This window comes from Artibeus jamaicensis, unplaced genomic scaffold (genome assembly GCF_021234435.1).
Source record: "Artibeus jamaicensis isolate MK-2021 breed Jamaican fruit bat unplaced genomic scaffold, CSHL_Jam_final scaffold_1964, whole genome shotgun sequence".
NCBI classification, from domain to species: Eukaryota; Metazoa; Chordata; class Mammalia; order Chiroptera; family Phyllostomidae; genus Artibeus; species Artibeus jamaicensis.
In genome coordinates this window covers 21,857,926-21,876,913 of record NW_026522030.1, presented here as the reverse complement: position 1 = coordinate 21,876,913, position 18,988 = coordinate 21,857,926, and the positions used below count along the sequence as shown (strand labels likewise).

General features: G+C 43.2%; 2 protein-coding genes and 1 pseudogene across 7 annotated transcripts in view; 2 read left to right on the top strand and 1 right to left on the bottom strand.

Annotated features, from left to right (window-relative positions):
• PHF24 (PHD finger protein 24) overlaps window positions 1-18,988 on the top strand; it is a 205,117-nt gene that overhangs the window by 110,954 nt on the left and 75,175 nt on the right. The window contains exon 1 of one of the 6 annotated variants that reach the window (XM_053656467.1): window positions 14,406-14,454. The exons of the other annotated variants lie outside the window; for them this stretch is intronic. The gene's annotated coding sequence lies outside the window, so the exon portion shown is untranslated. Of the gene's footprint in view, window positions 1-14,405; window positions 14,455-18,988 lie in introns of those variants that run through there. 6 annotated transcript variants of the gene reach the window in all.
• On the top strand, window positions 1,757-8,828 carry LOC119053858 (serine/threonine-protein phosphatase 4 regulatory subunit 3B-like; annotated as a pseudogene).
• On the bottom strand, window positions 11,535-18,163 carry SPATA31F3 (SPATA31 subfamily F member 3). Its single transcript, XM_037151654.2, has 5 exons — window positions 18,020-18,163; window positions 17,466-17,511; window positions 16,874-16,934; window positions 15,367-15,851; window positions 11,535-11,953 (listed from the first exon to the last, which is right to left on the bottom strand). The coding sequence occupies exons 1-5, from the start codon at window positions 18,161-18,163 to the stop codon at window positions 11,535-11,537; spliced, it is 1,155 nt and encodes a 384-aa protein (XP_037007549.2).

The window sequence follows — 18,988 nt, the reverse complement described above, 5'->3', positions numbered from 1 at the left end:
AGGGCTGGGTGGGTGGACTGGGTTGGGAGTAAAAGACAAAAAACTGTACTTGAACAACAATTAAAATTTTAAAAAAAGAAAAGATTAAAACAGCCAAAAAAAAAAAAAGAGATGAAAGTGTGTACCGTTTGCAACAACATGGATGGACCTATAGGCTACTATCCTAAGTGAAATGAGTCAGAGAAAGACAAATACCATATGATTTCACTTACATGTCAAATCTAAAGAACAAAATAAATGAACAAACAAAACAGAAATAGATTTGTGAATGCAGAGAACACTCTGACGATTGCCAGACAGGACAGGGTTTGGGGGTTAGGTGAAAAAGATGAAGGGATTAAAAGTTACAAAATAGGCATGGGGATGTAAGGTAAAGCATAGGGAATATAATCAATTATATTATAATAACTATGTATGGTGCCAGGTGGATACTAGATTTATTGGGGGGATAACTTTGTAAATTAATGTATCTAACCACTATAACCATTATTTTAGATTACTTGAGATTAAGTAATCTAAAGTAATACTGGATATCAACTGTAATTTAAAACATTTTTAAAGAAAAGGACAAGTGTGTTTCTCTAATCAAATATGTAAAATGAGAGAGATCCAGACTTTCAGCCAAGATGGAGGTATAGGTAGGTACACTTTGCCTCCTTGCACAACCAAATGAAGGACAGCGACACATTTAAAAACAAAAAATAACCAGAATTGACATAAAATCAAACTGTATGAAAGTCCAACAACCAAGGAGTTAAAGAAGAAATACTCACCCAGACCAGTGGGAGGGGCGGAGTATGGGCAGCTGGGGTGGAGAGAATGCTCTACAAGGCTGAAGCTGGAGGACCAGGGCGGGCAAAGTGGTGGCTGGTGGAGCAGGTGGTCCACATTTGTGTGAAAATAAACTGGGAGAAACAACTGGGGAGCGAGGCAGACCACACAACTGAGGGTTCCAGCTCAGGGGAAATAAAGCCTCAAAACCTCTGACTGAAAAAACCTGTGGGGGTTGAGGAAGCAGGAGGAACTCTTAGCCTCACAGGAGATTCCATTGGAGAGACCCACAGGGTCCTAGAATGTACACACACCCACCCACCCGAGTATCAGCACCAGAAGGTCTCAATTTGCTTGTGGGTAGGTGACCAGGAAGTGACTGAAAGCCTGCAGAAAGCTGAGCAAGAAGCATTGTTTCCTCTCAGACCCCTCCCCCACATACAGTGCCACAGCGTATTGAGGTATGTTGCTCCACCCTGACAAATACCTCAGGCTCTGCCCCTTACTACATAACAAAGCACACCAAGACAAAAAATATGGCCCAAATGAAAGAGCAGATTAAAGCTCCAGGAAAAATACAACTAAGCGATGAAGAGATAGCCAACCTATCAGATGTAGAGTTCAAAACACTGGTAATCAGAGTTGGCCTCACCAGCCACTGTAGGCCTTGCTCGGACAGCCCATGCAAACCTGCTGGAGGAGGAAGAAAAAGACAGAGAGAATTGGGTTACAAGATGGCAGGTGCCTAGTATTTACTACAGCAGCCAGAGAGCAAGTGAGCTCTGTGGGGGGAGGAAAGGGAAGTGTGGGTGTATGGAGGGGTAAAGTGAGAGGTAATCAGAACTCTGGCTGTAGAGGTCTTGGTGGCTTTTGTTGCCCCTTCCTATGGCTGAACCGTGGGAGCTATGGTGAACTTGGGCCAAGCTGGACCTGCTGCTGCCACTGCCGCTACTACCATCTCTCAGGACTGGGAGGTGTGGACAAGGTGAATGTGGAGGCAGTGGCCGGAGCAATGGGGACAGCAGCCACAATGTCAGATACATGGTGGCGAGTGAAGGTCCATACTCTGAATGAAGACCGGCAATGGGATGACCAAGGCACCAGGCCATCTCTTTCACTTGTGTGGAGGAGCTCAAGGGGATGTTGCTGCTGGTTCAGCAGAGTCCGAAGGATCCCTACTCTTGGAATCAATGATAAATCCAAACACTGCCTATCAGAAACAACAGAATACATTAATTGTTTTGTCAGAAACTGAAAACTAAGTTTCTGGCTCTAAGTTTTCAAGAAAAAGCTAGCCATGATGAAATCTAGGAAAAAATTTGTCGGGTTCAAGGTAAGGATTCATCAGTGGAAGTCACACAGGATTTCACTGATCAATCGGAAGAATGATTTGAAGAAATGCCTAAAATCAGTCATCTGATTGACCTGCCTGCATGTGAACTCAATAAACTTGAAGAGATTGCTGATTTGGTTACCTCAGTGCTCTCCTCACCTATTCATAGAGAAAAGCTGGCTCTGGCCTTGGAAAATGAAGGCTATATTAAAAAACTACTGCAGCTGTTCCAAGCTCATGAGAACCTAGAAAACATGGAAGGCTTACACCATTTGTATGGAATTATTAGAGGAATCCTATGTCTAAATAAGGCAACTCTGATTGAAGTAATGTTTTCTGATGAGTGTATCACAGATGTCATGGGATCCCTTGAATATGAGCCTGCTTTGGCTCAGCCAAAAAGGCATAGAGAATTCCTGACCAAAACTGAAAAGTTTAAGGAAGTTATACCAATAACAGACTCTGAACTAAGGCAAAAAGTACACCAGACTTACAGGGTACAGTACATTCAGGACATCATTTTGCCTATGCCATCTGTTTCTGTTTTCTTTTATTTTCTTCAACAAAGTTGAAAGAGTCAGCATGTTGCAGGAAGATGAGAAATTTTTCTCTGAAGTTTTTGCACAATTAACAGATAAGGCCACAGATGATGATAAATGGTGCGGATTGGTTAATTTTTTTCAAGGAATTTTGTGCATTTCTCAGACATTACAACCTCAAAACAGGAATACATTTCTCAAAGCTTTGGAAAATTGGGGATTCTTCTTGCTCTTGAAATTGTAATGGCCATAGATGATTTGCAACTCAGATTGGCTGCTACAGACATATTTTCTTATTTAGTAGAATTTAGTCCATCCATGGTCCAATTTTGTCATGCAAGAAGCCCAGCAGAGTGATGATAAAACTGAAAAAAGTGAATTTATTAATTTCTTCTACAGCCATTGTATGCATGTCCTCATGGCACCATTTTCGACAAATAATTCAGAAGACAAATGTGAAAAGGATAATATAGTTGGACCTAACAAAAACAGTATGATTTGTCCTGATAATTATCAAACAGCACAGCTGCTTGCCTTCATTTTAGAGCTTCATTTTAGATGTTCCATATTTTGTGTGGAACATCACACATGTAAGAAAAAAACCACTGGTAATCAGGATGCTCACAGAATTGGTTGAGAATGGTCACAGAATAGAGGAAAAAGTGAAGGCTATGAAAAGTGAAATAAAGGAAAATGCACAGAGAACCAACAGTGAAGGGAAGGAAACCTGGACTCAAATCAATGGTTTGGACCAGAAGGAAGAAATAAACATTTAATCAGAACAGAATGAAGAAACAAGAATTCAGAAACAATAAGGAGAGGCTTAGGAACCTCCAGGAAAACTTCAAGCATTCCAATATCTGAATCATAGGGGTATCAGAAGGAGAATAGGAAGAGCAAGAAATTGAAAGCTTATTTGAAAACATAATAAAGGAGAACTTCCCAATCTGGCAAAGGAAATAGACTTCCAGGAAGTCCAGAAAGCTCAGAGAGTCCAAACAAGTTGGACTTAAAGAAGCACACACACAAGGCACATCATAATTACTTTAGCCAAATTAAAGATAAGGAGAGAATCTTAAAAGCAGCAAGAGAAAAGAAGACAGTTACCTACAACAGAGTTACCATAAGTTATCAGCTGATTTCTCAAAAGAAATCTTGCAGGCAAGAAGGAACAGGAAAGAAGTATTCCAACTCATGAAAGGCAAGGACCTACATCCAAGATGACTCTAACCAGCAAAGCTATCATTTAGAATGGAAGGGCAGATAAAGCACTTCTCAGATAAGGTCAAGTTGAAAGAGTTCATCATCACTAAGCCCTTATTATATGAAATGTTAAAGGGACTTATCTAAGAAAAAGAAGATAGAAAATATGAACAATATGAACAGTAAAAAGACAGCAAACTCACAGTTATTAACAACCATACCTAAAACAAAAGCAGACAAAGCAAACAACTAGACCAGGAACAACCACAGAAATGGAGATCACATGAAGGGTTAGCAACAGGGGAGTGGGAGGAGGAGAGAGGGGGAAAAGTACAAAGAATAAGTAACATAGATGATAGGGAGAAAATAGACAGGGGGAGGGCAGGGATAGTATGAGAAATGTAAAAGCTAGAGAACTTAAGATACATGGACATGAACTAAAGTGGGGGAATGTGGGTGGGAGGGGGTATGCAGTTTGGAGGGGAATGAAAGGGGAAATGAGACAACTGTAATAGCATAACTAATAAAATACTTTATTAATTAATAAATAATAATTAAGAATATTACATTAATATTAATTATATAAATTATAATTAATTTAATTATATAGATTAATTTTAATTGATTTAAATTAATAATGATTGATTAATATTAAATTAATTAATTAAAAGAAATGCAAGTCAAAACCATAATGAGATAACATTTCATACTCATTAGCATTGGTATTATTCTTAAAAAAAGAGAGGACAAGTGTTTGCAAGGATCTGGAAAAATTGGAACCCTTATGCATTGCCGCTGGGAATATAAAATGTTGCCACTGCTGCGGAAAACAATTGGCAGTGATTCCCCTAAAAATTAAACACAGAAATACCATATGATCCAGCAATTACACTCCTAAGTGTATACCCAAAGGAATGGAAAGTGGGGACTCAAAACATATTTACACACCATGTTTATAGAAGTATTTTTCACAATAGCCAAAAAGTTGAAACAACCAAAGTGTCCATCAACAGATGAATGGATAAACAAAATGTGACATATCCACATAATGGAATATTATTTAGCTGTAAAAATACATTAAGTTGTGATATATGCTATAACATGGGTTTACCTTGAACACATTGTGTTAAGCAAAAAAGCCAGACACGAAAGGGCAAATATTGCACAATTCCACTTATATGAAGTACCTAAAATAGGGAAATTAATAGAGACAAAAAGTAAAATAGAAGTTAATAGGTCCTGGGGTAGGGTGGGGAAATGGGGAGTTATTGTTTAAATTGTTTGGGTTAATGAAACGTTTTGGAGATTATGGTGTATACAACATTGGGAATGTACTTGATGCTACTGAACTGAACATTTAAAATAGTTAAAATAGTAAACTTCATATTGTTTATATTTTTCTGCAATTAAAAAACAATCAGTGGGTTTCAGGGATTGAGTGAAGGGAAAAAGGGATAAAGAGGTGGGACACGGGGTATTTTTAGGGCAGTGAAACTATTCTCTGTGACATTGTAATGGTGGATGCATGTCACTATACATTGGCCAAAACCCATAGCATGTGCAACACAAAAGTGAGCCCTACTGTAAACTATAAACTCTAGTGATAATAATGTATCAGCATTAGCTCAGCAATTGTAACAAACATACCACACTAAATGCAAGATATTAATAATACAGGAAACTGTATGTGGCTAATGGCAGGAAATGGGTGTATGGGAACTCTCTGTACTCACTGTTCAATATTTCTGCAAACCTAAAGCTTCTCTAAAAATATTCTTACTATTTCAAACATTATACTAAAATATAAATATTTTTGTAACTTGCTTTTTCACTATGTGAGGTCTGTCCAGAAAAAGTCCAGCCATTATTAATATAACAAGAACAGTTTGTGCAACATCGATGTAACCTGGCAGCCAAGGAAAGTGGACTGAAATGCGCATGTGTGAACAACAGTGACTTCACTGTACTAGTCAATGGGCAGAAGGTGCTGTTGAGTGAGCATGTGTACTGTGTGATGTTGCATTCACAATGACTAAGCAAGTAGAGCAATGAATCTACATCAAATTTTTCATTAAGCTTGAACATTCCTCCACAGAAACTAGTCACATGATTCAGAAGGCTGCCGCTATGGGCACCTGGTGATTGTCGGCTTCATCACGACAATGCACCCACTCATGCATCAAGTCTCGTGCAGAGTTTTTTTGGTAACATCAAATCAGCCAGGTGAATCAGCCCTTTGACAGCCCAGATTTGGTGCCCTGCAACTTCTGGCTTTTCTGAAAACTAAAATCACCTTGGAAAGGGAAGAGATTTCAGACTGTCAATGAAATTTAGGAAAATATGGCAGGGCAGCTGATGGAGCTTGGGAGAACCGCGTGAGGTCCCAAGGTGCCTACTTTGAAGAGGACTGAGGCGTCATTTTCCTGCGTACAATGTTTCTTGTATCTTGTATCTTCTTCAGTGAATGTCTCTATTTTTCATATTACACAGCTGGATACTGTCTGGGCAGACCTTGTATTTGTATATTATAACATCTTCCTAGGGATTCAGCCTGGACAGGGCAAGTATAGGGTGGCAATGGAAAGGTTAGCCAAAATAAGATGAAGCTGTGGAAGGAGGTTAAGATTCAGAGGATGTGGGAATTTAGGGGCAGGGGATGTTGTACTCAAAGGCCCACAGAGAAAAGGGACTAGACTTTGAGTGGACAAGCAGAGATAACTGAGCCCTTGAGTCTGCGCATTCGAACTGGCTGGGAACTCCAGCAGGGCAGGGAGTTTCAGTTTAGCCTCAGAGAATCTGGGTCCCCTGCTGGCAAGAGGCTGGAATGACAGGACTGAGCAAGAGCAAGGAAATGGTCTCACACACTCACTTGCTCGGCATATTCTATGACTTCCCGCTAGGGTGGAGTGAACAGGTACAAAACTCAGACAACTGGTGGTGGTCAGTTGCCTGAAATTTTGAGATAGAAATCTGCTGGGGCAGGGGGAAGCCTGTGGGGGCCATGGGAAAGACCTGCTCCACCTAAGACAGGATGTGTGCACATTAACCTTGGCTTCCCACCTGACGTTCTTGTGATCGGCCTGCATCACTTTCCTTCTATTGGGCATCCTTTCACATGACTCTCTGTCCAACTCCCACCATGCAGGGAGGATGTGTCTGTCACAAGACCTCCAGTGATCTTTGGGGAGGCTTTAGGAAAACACCTGGAGGGTATTGGCTCAGCAGGCCTGGGCCTTGTGCCTCCTCATCCTGGAGGCCACACTAGGGGCTAGGCCCCCATCCCTCAGACACAGAATCACTACCATTCAGAGGAGGACACATTCCTGCCTCTTCCCATCCTGGCTTTTCTGCACCTGCTAGCAATGAACATGTTGTACCAAATGGGGTCCTAGCAGAGGAAGGGAGTCCTGCCACCACCTCTTCATCTGATGAAATGTTGAGTCATCCTTGATTTCCTTAGGAACCAGTGAGGCAGGGGCAATCCCATAGTTAGTCTCCCCACCATATCATAAGGAAGTGACATGCTTTGGTCCTTCATTAATACTCATTCCTTTTGTGACCTTATCTGGTCTTATGGTTTTATATACATCAATCAGTTAATCAACCAACCAATCATCTGTAGCCAGGACCCTTCCCTAGGACCATCGAGGTTTTGTGTTGAGGTTAGACTGTAGGAGATGGGGTGTCAGGAGGAAGTTGGGAGATTAGTGGTGATACTATTTTCAGTAATTATAGCAGCAGAGGAGGTGAGAAGTGGTCACATTCTGGATTTGTTTTGAGACAACAGGATTTTACTGATGGATTGGAAGTGGACTGTTAGAAACAAAAGAATGACACCAATGGTTTTGTCCTGAACAACTGGCGAGAGAGAGGTACCATAACTGATGTGGGAAATACCATGGTGAGAACAGATTTGGGAGCTGGTAGGGGGTGTAGGGAGTCAGGAATTCACTTTTGAGATGACTGTTAGACATGCAAGTGTATATTCTGATTAGACACTTTGGGCACATGAGACTGTCTGCCCCGTAAAGGTGATGATCTCCATGGAGGCATGGCCGGTGTGACTGCTGTGTCTAGAATAGGTCCTGGAGCACAGTAAGTACTCAAATATTTTAACTGTTGAATGCATAGTGCCTCTTAAGGTCATTTTAATTTTATTTTTTTAAGATCATTGTTATTGTGGCTGCTTTATGTGACCCTAGGGTTCTCCTCATCAGCTGATACTTTCTCCTGTGGCAGGACCCCACACACCATAGCTCTCATCACACTGATGTAGTGATCGATCTGCCTCCTCAGTCCAGTCTCACGGTTCATGGTTTTATATCTATCTATCTATCTATCTATCTATCTATCTATCTATCTATCTATCATTTATCATCTATCATCTATCTATCCATCTTTCTATCATGACCTATGTATATCTATTTATCTGGCTGGCTGCCTGCCTACCTAAAGCCTGGGCCCTTCCCTAAACTCCAGGGTGACATACCCAAATTGTCTAATCAGCATGTACACTTGAATGTCCAATATCCCTAACTATACAAAACTGAACTCTTCATTACTCAGCCCCCCACATGCCCAATCACATACATCTCTAGTAATTTTCAGTGTTTTTCATCTCATGGCACGTATAAACTAGTTACTAAAATTCTGTGGCACACCAAAAAATATATATTTCTTGCTGATCTGACCAAAAAATAGGCGTAATTTCGATTCATTCAAAGTAAACAGCTATTGCTGTGTTTGCTGTTGTCATTTTTTAATTTGACAATCTAGGGGAGAAGAGATCAGTGCCCCTGCCTATAAAAAAGTCAGGTGTTGCATGTTTCAACATGTTTTGCAGCACACCAGTTGAACATTGCTGCCCTATTCCAACTACAGCGTTTATCACCACAGTTAACAGCAACTTCGTCTGCCAGTGGTTTAAGCCAAAAACATTGGTGCCATCCTTGACATTTGGTTCTCTAGCTGTCCACATCTGATCTATCAGTAAATCCTGTTCTGTCTACCTTCAAAAAGAAACCAGCATCTAAATACTTTCAGTCTCCTCCACTGCTACCATGACTAGAGCAACCTCATAAAGAATCTCACTGCTTCCTCCCAAGTCCATGGCCCCAACCCTCTATTAGCACCTCAGCCTAAGTGACCCTTTTAAAATATGTCAGATCTAAGAAGATCCTCTGGTAGCTCCCACTTTTACTCAGTCAATGTCTTTGCTATGACCTTCTCAGCCTTATCTCATCTGCCCCCTTTACTCCTCTGACCTCACCCTCTAGTACTTTATCCCTTGATTATTCTGCTTCAGGCTCATTGTCCTTGCTCCTTGGAATAGACCTGGCATGCCCCAGCCTCCAGACATATGCAATAGCTATACTTTCTGACTGGAATGCTCTTCCTCAGATGCTTATCCAATGCTTATCCATGTGGTTTACTCTTTCTTCCTCTAGTCCATGTTCACAGGTCAATGTCTTAGGGACACCTGCCCTGAACCCCCTATTTACAACTGTACCCCACCTATGTCTTCCCCAAGACTCTTACCAAGATTTTGAATGTATTTGGTTGCCTTCTATATATTTTTCTACGTATGCTTCTTTATCTCCCTCTCTAGAACACCATCAATGTAAGCTCATTGGTGATGGAGTTTTTTCCCTCTTTTGTTCACTGCTGTTTTCCCAGTGCCTATACAAGTGCTTGGCATGGAGTAGGTTCTCAATATTAGTTGAAGAAATAAAAAAATGGTTGAGTGAATGCCATTCATTCTCCAGCTTGGCAACATCATTCCAAACCTTCAAACATTTTAATATGCTCTTTTGATGATCACAGGTACTTCTCTAGCAAGTCACTGTTCTCTGACATGGTAGGTGAGCCCATTGGTTTGATATCATGCCTTTGCTTATGTTGTGTACTCTCAGCATAGGCAAACCTCTCTACCCCACAATCTCCTCACTAGCTAACTTCTGCTCATCCATTGAAACTGTCTACATGTCATGTCTTCCAAGATTTCCATGAATCACACCTCCCCCAAATTAGGTTAAATACCCTCCCGTGTCTGTCATTTATTTATTTTTTAAAATATTATTTTTATGCCCTGATTGGTGTGGCTTAGTTGGTTGGGCATTGTCTCACAAAGCGAAAGGTCACTGGTTCAATTCCTGGTCAGGGTCCATGCCTGGGTTGTGGCCAGGTCCCTTGTTGGGGGTATGTAAAAGGCAACCAATCAATGTTTCTCTTGCACATCAATGTTTTTCTCTCTTTCTCCCTCCCTTCCTCCTCTCTAAAAATAAATAACATCTTTAAAAAATAATTTTATTTTCCAATTATGGTTGAAATATAATATTATATTAGTTTCAGGTGCATAACCCAGTGATTAGACATTGTACAACTTAGTAAGTGATCACCTCAACAAATGTAGTATTCATCTGACACCATATATTATTACATTATTATTGACTATATTCCGTATTCTGTACTCTACATCTGCAGGTGACTGACTTCTTCTAACCAGCTCTTATCACATTGCTTTTAGTGACTTCTTTTTTAACTGTCTACTTCAGGATTCCATGAGCTCCATGGGAGATGTCCTGTGTGCTGTTCACTGTTATGTCCCTAGGGTCTGTGATAGTACCTAGCATATAAAGTACTCAGATACTTGAATTGTTGAATGTAAAACTCAGCTCAAAGTCATTTTTATTGTGATGCTTTTGGGGACCTTCCCATCAACTGTTCTTTATTTTAGGAGGCATTCATTACATTCAGGTGAAAGGCAATGAGGGTCAAAGAGGCAAAAGGACCACAGCAGGTTCCCTCTTGATGAGAACCAGATGGCTTACCTCTTAAAGAGCTAATCACTAACAACAGGGCACAAAGAGGGGAGATGCTATCATTTGATTTTGACATCTGTCATATTAGCTTTCTGCTTTTGATAAACATAAAGCACATCCTCAAGGATGGTGCACACTCCTCTACAGACCTTCCCTCCAGTCTGTGGGCATGCACAAAGGTTATCTATGAACTGTGCCTATGGGACAAAAATGCACCAACTCCTGGCCACTACTTCTATACTATTCTCATGTCCACATTGTTCCTCTGGTGCCCAAAGACACCATGGGAAGATTTCAAGCCTGATCTTTACCTTCAATGCACCTTAGAGTGCATTGAAGGTCTTCCTTTTCTGCTCAAGTACTTTTATCTGCAGCCTAGGGTGGTGCTGAAAGAGTTGTATGGAATGCTGACCCACCTGAAATGTGAGTCTAAGCCCTGGCTGGTGTAGCTCAGTGGATTGAATGTGGGCCTGGGAACCAAAGGAATCATGGTTTGATTCCCAGTCAGGGCACATGCCTGGGTTGCAGGCCAGTTCCCAGCAGGGGACACACGAAAAGCAACCATACATTGATATTTCTCTCCCTCTCTCCTTCCCTTTCCCTCTAAAGATAAATAAGTATTTTTTTAAAAAAGAACAAAGCAAAAAAAAAAAGAAAGAAATATGAGTCTAAGCTCTTATACCACATGGGAAGTACTATCTACCCCCTCTACTCTCTCCATCATATAACACATTGAAAATAAGGAGACAAAAACAGGTGATTCTTTGCTTAGAGGTATAGAGTATATTTGGAGAAGGTGCTGCCTCATCTGCACAATAATGGAAATGATGACAGCCTTTTTAAGGGAGACGCAGAAGTTTGAGAGACTCAGAATTCCTTTTTTCTGGAATGGGTATTCTCCTTGTTTAGGCCAGCGCCTCCTGCTGAGGTGAGAGTTGAGGTTTTTTGTTGAGTGGCACCAGTCTGTTGAGGACAGTGCTTAGAGCTGTTGTGGGAAAAGCATTGGAACAAGGAGCGCCTGGGCTGGTGTTGCTGGACTTCATTGTCTAGGCATTGGTGGGCATCAAAGAAAGTGATGCCCTTGTCCTCTGTTGTCTTCTCCAACTTAGCTAGTTTCACGGGGCCTTTGGTGGAGGGTGGACTCTTCTCAACCTTTTGTGTCGTGGTTTTGACCAGTGTTTCCTCCTTAGAGAGAATGGATTCTTTATGCCCTTCACCTTTCACCTTGGGGCTAATCCAGTGTGGAACATGCTTCCTCTTATTTTCCAAGCCAACATCTGCAGCTTCTGGAAGGGTAGGGCTCTTGTGAGTATGAGCTGCCTTTACCAGACCCTATAGCTCCTGGCCCTAGAAAGTGTGGCCTGACAAATTTTGTCCCTGCAAAGTTTGGATCTGAAACATGTGGTCCTTTCAAATGCTGAGCTTTCAAATTTGGGCCTAGTGAGTGGTGGCCTGGTAAATTGATCCTGTAAGGCCAGGCCATTTAAACTATGGGTGCTCCAGAGTGGACATTCTCAGGAATCATTATTTGGATGAGGACATTCAGCTTGCTCTAACAGCCTTTTTTTGTCTTTATTTTTATTGTTGACACTATTACAGATGTCCCTGTTTCTCCCCCAGCCCCACCTTTGCCCCCCTTCCCTCTGGCCATCACCACAACTGTTGTCTATGGGTTATGCATATATGTTTAGTTAAGAACATCCCTTCACCTTTCATCCAGCCCTCCCTTCCCTCTGATAGCTGTCAGTCTGTTCCATGTATCCATGCCTCTGTTTCTATTTTGTTGATCAGTTTATTTTGTTCATTAGATTCTACATATCAGTGAATATTCTAATCTGGATCTTTGCCCCAAGGAATGCTAGAGGATTCAGGAGGAACTTACGGTGAGGGAGAAGCTGGTGAAGGTGCTGACAGGGAGCAGTAGGCTGGGAGGATGAAGATGGTGGCTCTATAGATCCAGACACACCTTGCTAGTCCCTACTCACTCAAGGCAACCATGTTGGTCACACTAAAATTCTACCTGAGAAAGATCCTGGAGATAAATTTGGGAAGTCAGGGGCTTTAGAGGTTCTACTTAGAAGTGTATCTACTGGCCCCTGAATCTCAGGCAGATTAGATGTTCTCTCTGGTTGGGGAGAACCTCATTGCTGTACCCCCATCTCTGTAGTTCTCGGCTGTTTTGAGTTTCCCTGCAACCTCTGTTTTCTCTGCTGGAATAGGGAGTTGTCTTTATCCTTGTAGAGACCTGGGGTTAAGGAGCTCAGGGCTCCTTCAGGCTGGGGTTGTTCACATGGGCCTTCAGGTGAACACAAAGCACCTGAGCCTCTGTCATGTCCCCTCTGAGCTGTGAGATCTTGAAGGCCCAGTGGGCGGAAGCATAAGGAATACCCGGGAATGAGCCTGCTTTTGGTTCTGCTGCACCTATTAGTTTAATTGCAAGCTCCCCTTTAAGGTGGGCCATTCTGGGGCACATGGGATGCCTGGTGGGATGGGGAGTTCCTGGGGAGATGTTTCCCCTTGATTATTTAGACTCCTAAAGGACTCCTAGGCACAGACATTCCTTGAGACAGCCAAAGTTTCTTCCCTGGACTCCTTTGTCTGATAAGACTCCCCAAATGTATCTCTAGGAATTTCTTTTTTTTTTTTAAATTTTATTTATCTTTAGAGGAGAAGGGAAGGAGAGAGGGAAAGAAATATCAATGTATGGTTGCCTCTCATGTGTCCTCTGATGGGAACTGGCCTGCAACCCAGTCATGTGCCCTGACTTGGAATCGAACCTCTATCCTTTGATTTGTAGGCCCACACTCAATCCACTGAGCTACCCCATCCAGGGCTAGGAATCTCTTTTTCAGGTAAAATTTTAGATTGGCCAAGATGGGTGTATTGAATGAATGGGGGCTACTAGGATCTGTCTGGCTATCTAAAGCACCATCTCCATTCACTTGTGGTTAAATCTGGAATGCTTGAGCACTGTCTGGGTAAGTTCCATTAGCATCTTGAAAGCATGGCCCAGGACTCATACATTGCTGTTTAAATGAGATTGAGCTGGAGGCTCTCTTTGACCCCCCAACAGGCCCAGGCACCATCTGGGTGATTGCTTATTGGCTAGTGATTGCTGGGGCTATGGCCCTGGAGAGAGTCACATAGTAGAGACAGTAGCCCTAATGGAAAGGCCAAAACCTGTCTCAGTGACTCAGTCTCTCAGTGACTCCCTGAGAATGAATCCATGCATGTGCTGATCAGGTGATCAGTGACAGTATCTGGTGAGGCTTGTTGCTGCTGATCAAGACCTGTCAGTATTCAGGTGTCACTTCCTGATCCAAGTGTAGGTCTTACTTTCTGGGGCATAAGGGAAGCAAGTTGCTTCCAGAGCTCCTAAAATGCTGCAGTCCCACCAATGAGGATATGGGCAGGGACAATGTCCTAGCTGATCTTCCCCATTTGCAGTCCATATGGCCCTACAGCACTGTCTTGGCCAAGGCAAGCAACTGTGGACTGGTCCATCTGCCTCAGTGGATCAGGACAGGTCCCCACACCCACTGGCCTCTAGGCCTGCAGACTAGGGGACACTCAAATTGGTCAGTGTGCTGCTCCAGAGCAGGAGCTGCTAGTCATCAGGGGACAGAAGCAACTGGAAGGACTGCTGGATCTTCTGGAACAGGCCCTAGCAATGGTGAATCGACCTGCTCAACTGACCACTTCTGAAGGCAAAACCCCAGCACCTCTGGGCATGCTCTAGGAAAACCCTACCTGCCTCTTCAGGACCGAAACAGGCTTCCCCACACAGGTAAGACCCTAGGTCTCAGGGGACTGGTTGCTTATCATGTCTCAGGGTTTATGTTGTATGGTTCTCTGCCTCTACAGAGATCTCTGGGCAACAACTGGCAAGCATCACTGATGTTGGAGCTGCCTTTGCAGCAGGTGCCACTCCAAGGCTTCACACTGGGCCAGAGTTGGAAATGGGACATTGATATGGGCTTTTTGGTAGTCAGATAAAGAAGCCCAAAGTTAGATGGGAAGAAGGTGGAGCTAACAGATAGTACAGAGATTAAGGAGAAATAATTGAAGAAAAAGGTACCGAGGACTCCACTTTTGTGAAGAGATCTTCAGAGGTGGACTAGGGACTGTGTGGAAAAGCAGAACCACAAATAAATAGCAGTGCTTATGTTGCAGATAACACTGAGTCCTCAGTGTGTCCCCCAGGCAATGGACAGAGACCATTTAGTAACCAAAAGGTGGTAGAGGGTAGATTTGGAGTCATGGAGTTGGGATTTGCTTGCTGTGATATTTGCTCTGGGTCCTTCAAAAACCCAGACATTTTGGGTGGACTGGCTGACCTCCTATGACCCCAGGTCAGGGAGATAAAAGAAAGCCTATCTTTTCAACAGAGGCCTTAGCGGTAGCATTATGATGAAAGAAATGGTTGTTTCTTTCCCTCTAGGCTTGGAAAATATTTAAGGCATATAAGTTGCAATAGGAACTCTTTTAAGCTGCAATAGGAACCCTTTTAAGCTGCAATAGGAACTCTTTCACAGACCTTGGAAGCCCTCAGCTATAGAAACGTATATACCTGTACTTAAAGATACCTCAGAGTTTTGTGACACAGGAAGAGCAGGTGAAGGGAATGCAAGGCCATGGGGTGTTTTAGGTTTGTCAGTTCTGGGTTGAGGGAAAGAAAGGGTGCTTAAGGGCTGCTGACCTTGTTTCTCCCAGAGGCATTGGGTGTTGCTGTTCTTGTCCTGCTGGTTCACAGGAATCCTGTGCTCCTCAAGGCTTGAAGAAGACAGAGCATCTGCATCCCAGGACACATCTGGTGCTTGATATCCCTGCTTTAGCTGGTGGTCAGCCCAGTAGTCTTGGATGCTGACTGTACCTGTTGGCTGGGAAGCTGACTGGGTTAAGGATTTCTGATTCATTCGTTGTGACACTGAGGGGGTTGCAGATGGATGTGAAAGTTCTTTGTTGTGCTGGGAACCCTGACTCCGATCAAGAGACAAACTAGACTTGGACAAAATTTCTAGGCAAGAGGAATCCTGGGATGGCCCTGATGAAGAAGGAGAGACTGGGGTGTTCTCACTAGCCAGCCACTGCTTGATCTCCAGAGCCACAGCATTGCAGATGGGGCAGGAGGGGTCTGCACACAGGAGCCTCCGCACACTTCCCTCCTGAGGAAACCAGCCCTGGCTGGAAGAGAAAATGGCATCTGTTACTGATGGATTGACACCTACCTCTCTAGAAGTCTGTTGTCTGGAGATTAGCCCTGCCCTCCCCAGTCCTGTATGTACTGGGGCCACCCCCCTTTCCCCCAGTGGTTACTCCTCTACTTTTCTTCCTATGAAAATACCACTGGGCAAGTTATGGAGTGCTGAGCTGAGGGCCTGGGGCTTGTTGGGCAAGATCTCAGACAACCCATGGGAATGCAGGGTCATGGGCAACTGGGAGGTGGGTGAATTGTCACTGCCCTGTGTTAAGAAGCTTAACCAGGAGATGGGGCAAAGGATGGGGAGTCAGTGGTTTGCTAATAAGGCTTCACCAGAGCCATCACCAGGCAGAACCTGGACTCAGTCTCATTTGGGGCTAAGAAAGCCACATCATGGTATTCAGTATTTCCAAGCTGTGGAAAATGAGGTCCCTGTGGGAACTCTGCTCCCTGGGGACTGTGAGGCGTATACAATGTCTCTGGGGAGCTAATCTCATTCTCTAGAGTTCTTAAGAGGAGGATGAAATGTGAAGCTCCTGGATGAGGGCTGTCCCAGGAACTGCCCTCGAGACAGCACCAGGGGAGGTAATGTCAGCAGGGCCAAGGGGTCTGCCCTTGAAAGGGTGTGGCTGTAAGGAGAATACGACAATAATGACTTATTTATGCACTATTCACCCATTCTCTTAGCTGGCTAACTGGTCTTATGGCTGAGTACAAACCCAGGTAGGTTTGGATGAATTAAGGACTAATCAGTTTGGATGAATTAAGCACTAATCAGTTTCTGAATTCTGGGGCATTGAGAGCCTAGCCCAGAACTGGGAGACTCCTCTTTCCTGAGTCATCTGAGCCCCCTTTGCCCTGGCAACCCTCTCAACCCTGCTGCAGCCCCTGCTGTGTCCAACTCCCTCCCAGCCATTATCTCTCTCCTCATCCTTTTCCCTGGCCAAGCAGAGAGACCATTGTGATCCAGGCTGAAACTGGGACACCACAAAGAGCAACTGATCACCTTTTCATGAAAGACAGGAGCTCCCATGGCTTCTCAGCTTCTTTCCGGGAAAGTCTCCGAGCTGAGAAACCAGGAGACAGTGTTACGTGGAACGAGAGAGGATTCAGGGACATCCTATAGAAGCTAAAGGCCTCTGATTGAGAAGAGACTGAAAACCACAACAGTCAATGCCCTAAGGCACGTCTGTGTCCAACTCAACCAGTTATAATCTGCTATCCTGGACCTATCCCATTAGATCTTCACAGCTATACTACGAGTGAGGTAGGGTTTTCAGATGCCCATTTCATGGATAAAAGACTCAGAGCTGAAGTGAATTCCACAGAGCCATGAAAGTAGTAAATGGCACAGTTGAAGACTTCTGCCCTGCTTCCTCATTCTTCATTCCTTGGGATAGGGTAGAGGATTTTGGAACATTCCCAGGCTCCAGTTTCCCACCCTAGAAATTCTGGGAGCACTTGTCAGCTTGGGAACTGGAAGCTTTAGTGGTTAGAGTACCTGGCCCCACCCCCCACACACAGAGGTCAAAGAAGGGCAAAAGCCATGGAACCTCGCCCACAGTTGGGGGGAGTCAGAGATGAGAGGGGGAGTTTACCTCTTGATGTTCTATCTTTAGCCCTTTGTTTGACTCTCCGTTGATGCTACAGACAAAAAAAGTTAAAGTTTGAAGCTGGAACATGCCTTTTTTTTTAATGTCTAAAATGAGCCAAAACCCACAAATGTTTCCCAACCTTTTTTCTGTATACCAATTTTATACATTCTCCTACCTTTCTTTTCCCTACACTACCTTTTCACCCATCACTTTCTTTCTCTTCTTGTTTCTGATTCTTTTTGAGGCACTTCCTTACTCTACACTTCCACCCTCATTCCCTGAACAAGTTTTGTGGAGAGATCATAATGAGACAGGAGAGAAACTGGAACAGATTAAAGGGTGGGTGGTCTGGTAGCAAAAGGACTTCAGCCATCTGAGGCTCTAAGTGTCTACCAACCAGAAGAATCACCTAAATATGGAGCTGTTCTGGGATCCAATGAGGATATCCCCATTTAAAAAAAAAAAAAAGCAGAGAGTAAGAGCAACAAGAGAAAGTAAGGAGATAAAATCTTGTCTCAGACTTAATTGATTCAGTCATGGTCCTAGTGTTTTCCTACCCGGCAATGGCTCTTGTTAGGTCCCAACTTCAATTCTTGGTGGTTCTTTTTTGCTTGCCAAATAATTAATGCAATAATGATGATGGAGCCATAAGTGTATAAGGGATATCCAATTTCCCACAGAACAAATGTCGGGCTCAACATAATCTAAACCTCACTAGCCATCATCTTTCAAGGTCTTGAAACCTAATGCCTCCATGTGCTAGACCTTGTCATGTCTGCCTCACAGAGTATGTAACCAGGCTGCATCACAAAGCCCTCCTGTTTCACAAGGCAATGCTGAGCATCACAGACCTTTATCTGTCTAGGACAGTGATTTCAACCTTTTCATCTCATGGCACACATTCACTAATTACTAAAATTCTTTAGCACACACACAAATATATATTTTGCCTATCTGACAAAAACGAGTTATAATTTTGATTCATTCACACCGGACAGCTACTGTTGTGTTGTCATTTTTTTTTTAATTTAACAATCCAAGGGAAAAGAAGTCGGTGCCCCTGACTAAAAAGGTATTGCATGTTTTAAAAATTCTTGGGGCACACCGGATGAAAATTACTGGTATATGAGAAGCTCATGTGATTCAGTGTTCAGAGGAGGGTATCTGGTTGCCTGCATGGGTTGCAGAGCCTAGGCCTAAAGGTGCCAAGGTCATGGGCAGCATATATTCTTTCATGCTCTTCCTCTTTCCTATGCCCTGATGGCTCAGCTCTCTTTGTGAAGACAATAGTTAGGCATCTATCCCCAGGTAACTGAGCCTTAATGTATATTGCATGCCCTATAAGAAAAATAATGGCTAGGCCAGAGGAACTCCATAAACTGTATGACCTATAGTGGGAAGATAACCAAAAAACACACAAGAGGACAAAGCTTGCAATGTCTTGTTAAGTCTTGGAAAGTGTGAGTTTTGATGTGTCACAGGCAATAAATAAGAGGTCGGTATGGCGAGGTTCAGGAAGAGGACCA